The sequence below is a fragment of the Alligator mississippiensis genome, chromosome 1 (genome assembly GCF_030867095.1).
Source record: "Alligator mississippiensis isolate rAllMis1 chromosome 1, rAllMis1, whole genome shotgun sequence".
Classification (NCBI taxonomy): Eukaryota; Metazoa; Chordata; order Crocodylia; family Alligatoridae; genus Alligator; species Alligator mississippiensis.
Genome location: NC_081824.1, coordinates 384,199,383 through 384,210,631, shown reverse-complemented (window position 1 = coordinate 384,210,631; position 11,249 = coordinate 384,199,383). Strand labels below are relative to the sequence as shown.

The 11,249-nt window shown below is 39.6% G+C and overlaps 1 protein-coding gene across 1 annotated transcript; it reads right to left on the bottom strand.

The window, feature by feature from the left end:
- Nucleotides 1-4,190: 4,190 nt before the first annotated feature.
- On the bottom strand, nucleotides 4,191-10,957 carry SPRY2 (sprouty RTK signaling antagonist 2). Its single transcript, XM_059724146.1, has 2 exons — nucleotides 10,047-10,957; nucleotides 4,191-5,956 (listed from the first exon to the last, which is right to left on the bottom strand). The coding sequence occupies exon 2, from the start codon at nucleotides 5,903-5,905 to the stop codon at nucleotides 4,967-4,969; it is 939 nt and encodes a 312-aa protein (XP_059580129.1). The 5' UTR covers nucleotides 5,906-5,956; nucleotides 10,047-10,957; the 3' UTR covers nucleotides 4,191-4,966.
- Nucleotides 10,958-11,249: the final 292 nt, after the last annotated feature.

Sequence of the window (11,249 nt, the reverse complement as noted above, 5' to 3'; positions counted from 1 at the left end):
CGTTTGAATGTCTCAGCCACCACTTCCCTGGCCAAGTATATTCAGTAGTTGGACCCACTGCAGATAGGTATGGTATGAACAGGCAGACAGGCCAGTCCGAAAGACTCTTGGTGCCTTTCTCTAGATACAGAACAAAAGAATCCTACTTCAAGCAAACTCTTTGTTCCCTTGTGTTCACAGGTAAGCTTCCAAGCTATGTATTTAACAGTCATTAGGACAGAAGAGGCACAATTAGCGCTAGAATTGTAGTAGTGGAACCTGGCATGATCTAAAAATGCTGTACCAGTCAATAACAAATGTCTTATTTGATGAGGGGAGTGTTGTTGGCAAATATTTCATAAAAAACAAGCTACATTGAACTGTAATTTCATTTTCCCATAATCTAAACAATGTTCAATAAATTAAAGTAACCAGTATCCTAGAACCTTTGGGTTTGGGATCAAACACACGTGTAAAACATTTGAAATCTCTTAAAAAACACAGTACAAGTATGACATGGTAATCATTTTCCTCCACCTCATCATAAAACTGTCAAAGAATGAGCACGCTCATGAGAAAAGCACATTTCATACTTTTCTTTCATCTCCTCCACTAACAGCAGCAAAAAAACCTTTATGTATGCAAAGAAGAAACAGGTACAAGCAGGAAGAAGTATGTAGTTAAGTAAAATAAATAAAAGAAAATTCATAGGGGTCTCCTCAGTTAGCAAAAGCCTTACAGAAAAAGAAAACAGTTGACACTACAGTATAGTGGGACAGATGAAACGTTATATGTATGTACATACAGAATTTCAGTACAGAATCCTTCTGCTTCCAATAAGACAGCTTTATTTGGATTTCTAATTTTCCTGTTTCCAATCAGCTTTTGACAACTTCCATTTTTCTAAAAAAAAGGTTTTTTTCTGCTTGTTTTCCATTAAAAAAAAAACAAAGGACCAGAACTCAGTACTTTATTAATTAGGAGAGGATAGACATAGTATAACTTTGTTATGCTTTTGGCTCCTTTAGTGCTCCTGTCACCCCAGCCTGCTATTTATTTAGGGTTAGCCAATACGCTGCTGACATTTTAAGGAAGAAATGCTACCCAACTGCTATTCAAAACAGACACTACTCAATCAAGTGGACCCTCGTGTTCAGCCAAATTTGTTTGCAGACCTTTGTGCTCCTGTGACTGAGAAATCAGTCACTGCAAGAAATTAGTACCTGCCCCATTTAAACATACCTAATACAAGACAGACCATAACTATATCCTTCAGCAGCTAACACCTGAAAGTAATATAACAACTGACTGCAGAATAGGAAAGCCCATTCTAAGCCATATGGGCTAATTAAGAAAGCACTATTTACATGTGCAAGTTTAAAACTTGATTTCCTATTAAGGCAAGTCTTTTTATATTTCAGTGTTCAAGAATGGTGAGTAATTACAATGCACAAGTGATAAGCAAATTATACACACTGCATTATCTAATCAGTCTTGCTATGGCCAAGTATCAAGCAACTTTCATGTGGCACAAGTAGGCATTTTTAAAAGGAAACAAAAAAAAGAAAATATAAAATGAATATGAACACACAACTATTACTGCTCTCCAACTACAAATTATCAAAAGAACTGTGGACTTTTAAACTGTGCATTAGTTGAATGAATACATTCATCATTCATTTGAGGGGCAACTATTTTCCATGACAAAATATATTTTATTTTCATGTTCAGTATCATACTTTACCTTCCTAACACAACTCAGTTCCCTCACGCTGCTTTGATCATTACCTTCAGGGGAAAAAAATGCCTTAAACCACTAAAGAAAAACAAAAAACGATTAAGTTTTTGAGGCTGTTAATTGGGTTATCCACTTAGCTTTATTGAGGTGTTCTCCTATAGTTCCCATCTGCAACTTTCACACCTAATATGAAGGGAAATTGCAAGCCTGCATTTGTTTAAAATAATATTTCATCACCAGTATATTAACTGTCAGCCTGATTCTCCAAGTCCCTACCTAAGGCAAAATACACACTGAAGTCACAGAGTTGACTGACTAGGAGATGCAAGATCAGAACTATGAAACATTAAAATAACAGACTGAGCTAAGAGGGAAGTGTTTTTCTCTTCCATAGAGAAATGTTTAAAATTGCCAGGAGAGGACTCTTCATTGAATAAATTCTGTTCTTCATGTCTTTCTTATTATGGAAAAAGATGTGCATTTTTCAATTGGGTTAGCTCAGTTCAACAGAAAACTGCTCAACCCTCACTAAAGCACAGGCATATCTGAAGCCAATATTGGCTTTGCCTAGACCAGTTAATCTCGTCTAAACTAGGATTTCAGTTTTTAAGAGTTTTAAATAAACTCATTAGCCTGCATGTGCTAGCTAACACATTTAAGAAAAGCTAGTGTGATACATGTTCAATATAAAGCCGAGACAACTTCATCCCATTAAGTGGCACATGTTAATTAAGAACAAGTAGCATCACAAAATCCTAGTCTGGCCTAAAGGGCAAGTAATCTGTTCAAAATAGGATTTGGGTTTTTGAGGTCTTTTTGCATCCATGCACTTAAAGTAATATACAACTTTAATTTGTCAAATTGCAATATGTTAATGTTAGGATATGTTCAAATATACATTTTTTAAGGTAAGGCACCAAGGACTCAGAGTTCAATATCCACATTATTAAGTTCATTTTTACAAGGTAACAAACTTATTGATTCCTAAATAGTTGCATTTTTATATACAAGCATGCCATCTGAGGCAATGACTCCTCAAATAAGTTGGCTATTTGCATATTTCATTGGGTATTTTTAATCAAGATACAAGACCTGTAAATGCCAGTTTTGCCTCATTTAAAAAACTAGATGCAACAGAAAGGAATACTTAGAGAGTAATTAACTCCTTCCATGTCGAATGCACAGCGTCTAAATAAAAGATATTGACCAACAAAGAAAAAGATTGTATTACTTTCATAAACAAAATACCAGTAGCAACAGAACTTGTATACTATTGGAATAAACCAAACTCTGCTAATAAATTCCACTTCAATATGCAAAGATGAGTTACTGACTTTTTATACACCCCAGCAGCCAGTCAGTTGGTGCCGAGAGAAAAAAAAATCTGGCTCGATTTTTCTACACCAGGGAGGAAGAAAAAAAAAAAAAAAAAAAAAAAAAAAGAGGAAGGCTTATGTATCAACTATTTTTCATTTCCAAACTAGTTAAGGCTTGCACCTTTTAATTTCAGCTGATGATTGATAACCAATTGATGCACACACAAAGAAAATAAGATTTTTCAGCACAGCAAATTCACGTAAAACATCCAAATTGTCTGAACACTAGTTAAAATTAATGCACAGAAGGCCATAATAATAAGCAACCCCAAGCTTGAACTTCTAATGAATCGAGTTCTTAATTTACTAATTATAACCTTATGTTTGTTGGATAGGATTTAGAAGGCTGTGTGATTTCTTAAATGCCAATGTACAAATACACAAAATCAGCACTAAGGCCTTTAGACCTGGAAAGACATGCTCAGAACAGGAAATGATAGTTTGTTAATAAAGAAAGGTAAATCATTCTCTAGACTTCCGGTGGGAAACTTGGCAGTGAAAGGATTTTGACCTCAGTGGAAGGTAACTGCCACAAATGACAAATCAAGTAAGCAATTTTTTTCTTACAAGTGAGGCAAACATTTGACTTAAGGCTGGACTACAGTCAGATCTGTCATTCTGTAGCATATTCTTCTGTTTTTAAGAAATAATCTTGCTAACTCCCTGTCCTGATGATATTAGTTGTCCATTTTTTTTCCTGAGTACTCAAGCTGTATAAATATAATATTCTTGTGACTGATTATTTCCTATTTAAAATATAAAAGCTCATCACTTACTAGATTAGGTTAGCTTTCATTGAATATTATACCTAGTCTGGAATAAATTAATGCATTTCTATATGTTCATTTTCCTCTTATGCTACAAGAACAGCTATTCACACCATTACTGCAAGGGCAAGGAATCTGTCTCGTATTCAATTGAAATACTAAAAAAAAAATACATTTAATTTTTCCTTTTGCCTTAAGTTCTCAAATTATCTTGATGTCTTAGCCATACTATGGACACATTTCTTTGAAACTTCTTATTAGAACAGAAAAAAAATGATTTTCCAATTACGAGTAATAAAGGTAACGGGGAAAAAATGACAAGCAGCCCAGTTTAATTTCAAACGTTAATATATTTTTCTATTTTATAGTGAACATATGCATCTGTCACCCCTTATTTGCAGCAACTATGACGTTCTCATAAAAGGGATGAAATTTGTAAGATGCCTCTTAAAATAAATATTTCTTTTTTTTATAAAATAATAAAACTTCAAATAAATATTCTTTACACTAAACAATATGTTGAAAAAATTAGAAAATAAAGGCTGAATTTTACTGTAACTGTACAATATACATGAAGTCCAAAGGGAAATCAGAGTCTTGTAATAGAGGGGTTCCGTAAGGCAAAATACAATCTAAAAACATACTGATTGATTCACATTCTTCCGAATGTACAACATATTAGTATAATATTTTGTGACCGTGCCACGTTCTATGACACCACTTGTTTTTCACAGTTGAAAATATTATCGTATATACAAAAATATAGAACATTATCTCTGGCAGAAAAAATGAAAAAAGGAGTCATTAACTAATTTACAAATCTTGCAAGTACTATTCACAAACGACAGAGTTGCCTAGGAGTGTCTATGTTGCTTTAGCTTATGCAATAGGTGGATCACAAAGTACTGTATCCCATTTTTGAGCTCCATTAGATGGGTTCTAACAAGCATATCAGTTAAGATGGCACACATAGAAAAGCATTTCACCGCAAACAACAAAGTATATCCCCAACCCTCCTACTACAGTGCCAAAATTACAGCTGTTTAGTTGGTTGCATATGTATGTTAAAATAATTCTTATTACTTTAGTACTCCTGATTAGTGATGCTATGTTGACTTTTCAAAGTTCCTAGGGGGGACATTTGGAACTTTGCAGCAAACGGTGTTTGAGTGCTTACAGCGGCATCCAGGCCTATTTACCCGGTCATAACACCCCTGGCACAATTTAAGGCAACCCTTGGCTGGTAGGTAACACCACAAGCAAGGCAAAAATAGAGACACAACACCCATGGCAGACCACCTAGTGCAGCAATGTGACTGACTGCAAGAGCACGGGTTGTCAGCACAGTTGTCCTCATCATCATTAGAACAGTGATAGAAGAGGCCCTTCACACAGCAAACACAAGTCCCATAATCAACCACGTTCTGGGCTGAGCAAAGACATTGCTTGTCACAGATCCAATATGATGGGAGGGTCCTCGGATAAGTGCACTCCTTACACTTACATTTCCCACAGTCCTCGCACCTATAAGCATGCATGCCCAGGTCTTCTTTGCTTGGAGGCTTCAGCTCACTTGACTTGAGCTCAGACTTGGGCTGCACCCGGATTATCCCATCAGCAACAGGCCCAGAAGATGATCCTAAAAGTCTGTGTTCAGATGAGATACTGCTTGTACTTGTCCTTGTACTGCTCCGTGAACCTGTGCTGACTGTGCTAATGGAACGGGACAGAGGTGCCCGAGGAGAAGTGTGTATCTGCGGATGCTGGATCCTAAAATGACGATGCTCAGACAAGCCATGCAGTCTTTCATTTTTCTGCTGGGCAGCTGGACGAGGGGAAGGTTTAACACCCAGTCTTGGAGCCACTGTAGGTCCCTCTGTGTACTCATTTGTATTTCGGATGGCCCTGATCTGGTCCAAAGACAACACATGAACCTGCTGCGTCAGAACATCTCTCACGTCAGATTCTCCATGCTGCCTCCCACTGTCACGACGAACCTGTAGCAAGGACTGCGACCCACTGCCATTCTGAGCTCTTGTCTCCATCAGTACCCTGAAGAGTTATCACTCCAGCAGGCTTAGAACACATCTGAAATCCTGCAGCAACAAAGAAAGGATTCACTATTGCAAGACATTTTACATATATGTTTTATCCTGAAAGGTCCCAGAGCATTTCACAAATTAAACACACCCATCACCATCAAAATGGAGCTGCATCTTGGGTGGAGTACAGGAGCCAGCCAGCCAAATACATTGTGCTTTGCTAGTTTTTGGCCAAGGTCATTTTTACTCTTATTAAAAAGCACTAACAAACAGATTTTTCTACATGCCTACAGAGCTCTTTTTTTTTTAAGAGGAATCCAACACCCATAAGTAAGTGACACAAATTGTAAGAGGAGGGCTTTGATAGCTCAGGCAGGATTTAAACCTGTGGTTTCAGGAAAGATGGGCATTTAAACTTGATGCTGAGACCTCCCAGCCATTCTCTAGCTAAACTATGGATTTTAACATGCTCAACATTTTGCCACCTAAAGCAACTCTCTCTCGTGACACAACTAAACATATATTTTATACAAAAAAAGGCTACAAGCATGTTGACAAGTATAGTATGACCTGTTGATGACAGACCTGATTCTTCAAATTTATTTAAAATTGGATAATATCTTGGTAGGCTCTTTACATATTATATTTTACATAATGTAAATAGGAAATTTTAGTTTAATGCAAATGGTCCCAAGATAAGCAATAAAAAGGAAAAAAATGTTTGAGGTTAGACATTAACCGAGTTAGTGCTACCACTTCAACAGCATAAGTAAAGCATCTCTACAATATTTTAGTGTCATGCTCATGTACTCCACTGCAATTGTTATTTTAAGAATCAGTAAGAGAAATGCAATATGGCAAGAAGTTTCTAACTAAATACCACCACAGAATTGTCTTTACATTTCAAAACACATATAGATTGTAAATCAAATTGTGGACATCACCAGAAAAGACAGCGACTTGTGGGGCAGAAACATGGAGAATGCAATCTGTGAAAGACTAGAATCCAAGAATAATATTTAAGGACACTTTTTAGAACACTCCCAACAATACAAGTTATTAAAAATAGAGATAGCCATAAGTATGGAAATCCCATAAAATTAAATTAATGCAAGACCAGTATCACAAATGTAAAATGCATCATATACCAATAATTATGTTAAACCTTGATCTTAAATATCTTTCCTCTAATGTTATCTTAAAGTAGACATAAAGTGCATTAGCCACATAAGGATTCAAAGTAATATTTTAAAATCAAATCCAAATATGTACCTTCCTTCTTACAGACTACACAGAAAGAGCAGCATAGTAATGAATGTGTACAGGGTAACACTAACATTAAGTAATACCATACAACATAAATGTTAAATACCATAGAACAAGAACTTTTGCAATAAATGCCTCAATAGCTGGTCTTTCTCCTGGTAGGAAAAGGAAAGAATATTATCTTAACTCCTATTTTTCAAGGCAAAACAAGATTTTAAAATCTTCACAATTGGACCCTTTCACAAGAAGAACAAATAGGGTTTTAACAGCAAATATTATATGTATTAATTATTTGTTCAGTCATGTTTTCACCCATGCATATTATCAAATCACAGAGCTGAGTGTGAAAACAATCTTAACAAACTTGTCTTACACCCGTGCCTGTTTATTTCAAATTAAGCCTCTTGTGAATAAAAAAGTTTAAATACAAAATCCAGAATAGACATGCCCTTATTAGAACCTATTTAAGGACAAAAAAAGAAAAGCTGAATTCTTCCCTACTTCAGAAGAGCTTTACAACACCATATGTCCTTGTTCCTCTCCTCCAGTGAGGCTTAAGCTAACTTCCAAGAGCAAAGAGAGACTTTTAATCAAATACTGCATCCCAAGAAATAATCCCATCTAAAAGTATAACTGACCCGGACTTGCAGGTCCTTAGAAAGACAGAGGTCTTGAAAACTGAACTCCTTCAAACAACAAGGTGAAAGCTGCAGAAGAAGATATTGCTCTTTTCTTCCTTTCCTTTTATAGGCTTCATCTTTGTCCAGAACAACATACTCAGCAGGTGGGACACAGCAATCCCTTCATTCTCTCAGGACTGACTGATACTGCAAATGGAACCAACAGCTTCACAAACGCAGACAACCTGGAGATAAACAGGAGACATCCTTTGGGATGGAGGTGGGAGGAGGCTGCCGAAGCCGCCTTATCAGGAAAGTCAAGCCAATTTTTCCTTTTAACTATTTCCCCCTTCCCCTCCCCCAAGAGATGTTTGAAAGAGTCTCATCCACTTGGGTTATGTAAAGCCTCCTACATAACTTCTCATTGGAGGGAACATCTCCAAGACAGTTCAGAAAAAATGCAGGTTTCTCCTTCAGATAAGCTATCCTAAGTACCAGTTTATACTCCAGGAAGTCAGCTGCAGGAAGCCTTGCCAATGCTCCTACTACTTTATCTATTTTGAGTCACTTGTGTCCATTTCAGCCAAATCCTCAGATTATGAATTGCAAAGTAGTGATCACAAGATTTTTAGCATAACAAACAGCTCTTGAATTTTATTGTACTGGGAGCTTGCTGTCTAGCTTGATATACCCCTTTTACAGGACAAGATGCAAACTCCCTGCACTTACTCTCGTTTCTGAATGTAAACTTGCCTACAATTCTTTCAGGAAAGCAGGACTCTTCCCCTCTGATCTCGGTTGATTTCAATTCCTCCCCCCCCCTCCCCCTCCCTACCGCCTAAGAACATGGTACAGCAGAAACACTTGCTTTTTTGTGATAACACGATTCACCACTTCCAAAAGCCAAAGTCCACTCACTTGCAGAGTTGAAATGCCATGACTGCTAACTGGGCTTGGAGGGGGGGATTAGGGGGCAGGATTTCAGCTTTTGTAGGTTTGGGAAAGTTTAAAAAGCAAAGTGCGCCTTGTATTTGCTGTGGAAAAACCCATGCCTTGTTGGCTGGAAGGAGGCAAGCCTAAGGGGGGAAAAGTTCTCTGCCCATGAATTTCTGTTTTGTCTCAAAGCCCCTTTGCAATGCACCCCCACCCCCATACTCCACCGCACGCGCGCACATACACACACACCAACCACCGCCTCTCTTTTGAAAGTGCTTTGAAACCCCCATTAAGGGCTGAGTGTGTGATCAGACTATGGATTAGGGCAAAAGGGACTTTACCATCAGGGTGGGGCAAACTTTCAGAACTGACACAGAAACAGCTTGCTGAAAACACCAGCAATTTCCAGAGCCTGTTACAAAAAGCAAACCAACGCACACACCACTGAGCCTCCCCCCTTGCTCACCTTCCTCGAAGAGATTCAATCCGACACACCAAAAACTCAGACTTGTTAAGGGGATGATGTGGCGGGGGAAACCATAAGTATATGGCACACATAGACACACACACACACACACACACACACACACACACACACAAGCCCGCATATCTATCAGGCGTGAGCTCATTTCCGAATGGCACGGATCTCCCAATGCAATTCTACAATGGTGCAAATCTTCTGTTGAAGCAGGGATTGCTAAATCCATCAAGCATGGGAAACAAAACAGCCTGAAGTCTAACCCTCCTCCACCTCCCCCGCTCCAACAAATCTTTATTTAAAAAAAAACAACCAAAAAACCTGGAGAGAGGCTCTAACAAGACGTCCCTGTCTGTAACTCTCAGAAGCTGCAACTGACCAAAGAAGAAGTGCAACTGACCAAGGGAGAATACAGCAGGCAAAGAAGTCACGCCAGCAGCTTCCAAGCTTTGCAACATGCACAGGCATTTTCTCCCTGCAAATGCGCCAACCTGAGTGTAGATTTCCGCCCCTCAACTCTCCCCCACTCTCCCCAATGGCGCGGAGCTGGGGGCTCCCTCCCTGCCAAGTCATTTCAAGGGGAAACCCACTCGACACAAACCTCCAACCCCATCCGCACTCTCCCCCTTCCCAGCCCTCCGGAAAAAAAAGAAATCTCTGAAAGTCCCAGCTCCTCTCTAGGGAGGCAAGCTAGGCTGGGAGGGAACCTGCAGGGATTGCAAGAGGCATCGGCCTGAAAACCTACGTTTGCACGAGTTTTTTGGGGAACAACCGGGCTATGGGGGTGGGGTGGGGGGAGAACAAAATAACCAACTTGTTTTGCAAAGAAGGAAAGGACTCTCACCGTGATCGCGGCGTTGCACCAAACCCCTCTCTCTCTTGTATTTTCTTCTTCCTGTGGTTTGCAAATAAATCCAGCCCTAGCAAAAAACAAAAACAACAACACTTTTCCAAACTGCTTTAGTCCAACTTGCAAGTGATTATCAGAATAATCATAAGAGGAAAAAGGGGGAAAAATCAGAGCAAAGTCACCTTCCCTCTCTCTTCAGATCGATTATAAATATTTATGGATAGGTAAATACAGATGGATACATATAGAAAAAACAAAACAAAACTCTCCAGATCGGGGTGCGTTTTTCTTTGCTCCGAGAAAAAAAAAATCACTCGCACAATTTCCTCTTTTTTTCCCCCTTCAATGAACAGGAGGCCGAATCGCCAAACACCAAGTCACTTTTTTGGTTGTTGTTGCAAATGATCAATGAGAGGGAGGGCAGGGGGAAAAAAAAGCCACAACACACAAAATCAAGTGGATCTACAATAAAATCCCAAAGCTTTTCTTCCACTGAGCTCCTCCAAAAAAAGGCAGCTTGTGCAATGTAGCCGTTCTGCTGAGAAGCTGCTTGCTCCAAGCTCCCCCCTCTCTCTCTTTAGCTTTCTTGCTCCCTCTGTGAGCGTGTGTTGCAGGCAGCTCCGTGGTTTGCAATCGGGTGGGGTAGGGGGGTGTTTTGGAAGCGCAGAGGATTTGTGGTGGTGGTTGTTGTTGTGTGCTTGGAGAAGGTGGAGGAGGAGGCTGATTTGAGATCTGAGCTGGAGGGGCTCGGCGCTTTTCTGCTCGCTCTCGCTCTCGCTCTCGCTCCCTCTCTCTCTCTCTCTCTCTCTCTTTTTCTTTCCGGAGGAGGTAGGGTGATCTCTCTGCAAAAGCAGCAGTAAATGGCGTCATGTGGATCTGAGGAGGAACAGAGCAGTTGTTGTCCCAGAGGATATATCGCATCCGGTCCCAGCTCATTGGCTCTGCGGGGCTACATTCACTCACACTCCCAGCGCCCTGCCAGCACTCGGAGCCGCAGGAGGCATTCAAAAGGGCAATAGCACTGAGCAAGCCAGAGAGGGAGGCGGGCAACTTGTACTGCAATTGCAGCAAGCAGTGCTACTACTATTACTACGACTACTATTATTGCTGCTGCTTTTTGGGCCCCATCGTCGCTACGGGGCTCCTGGCTGCAGTAGTAGCAGCAACTCCAGGGCCACTGTGCCTCTTTTTTTTTTT

Excerpts from the sequence above, each read along its gene's own strand:
- SPRY2 (XM_059724146.1), bottom strand. The coding sequence starts at position 5,905 with ATGGAGACAAGAGCTCAGAATGGCAGTGGGTCGCAGTCCTTGCTACAG.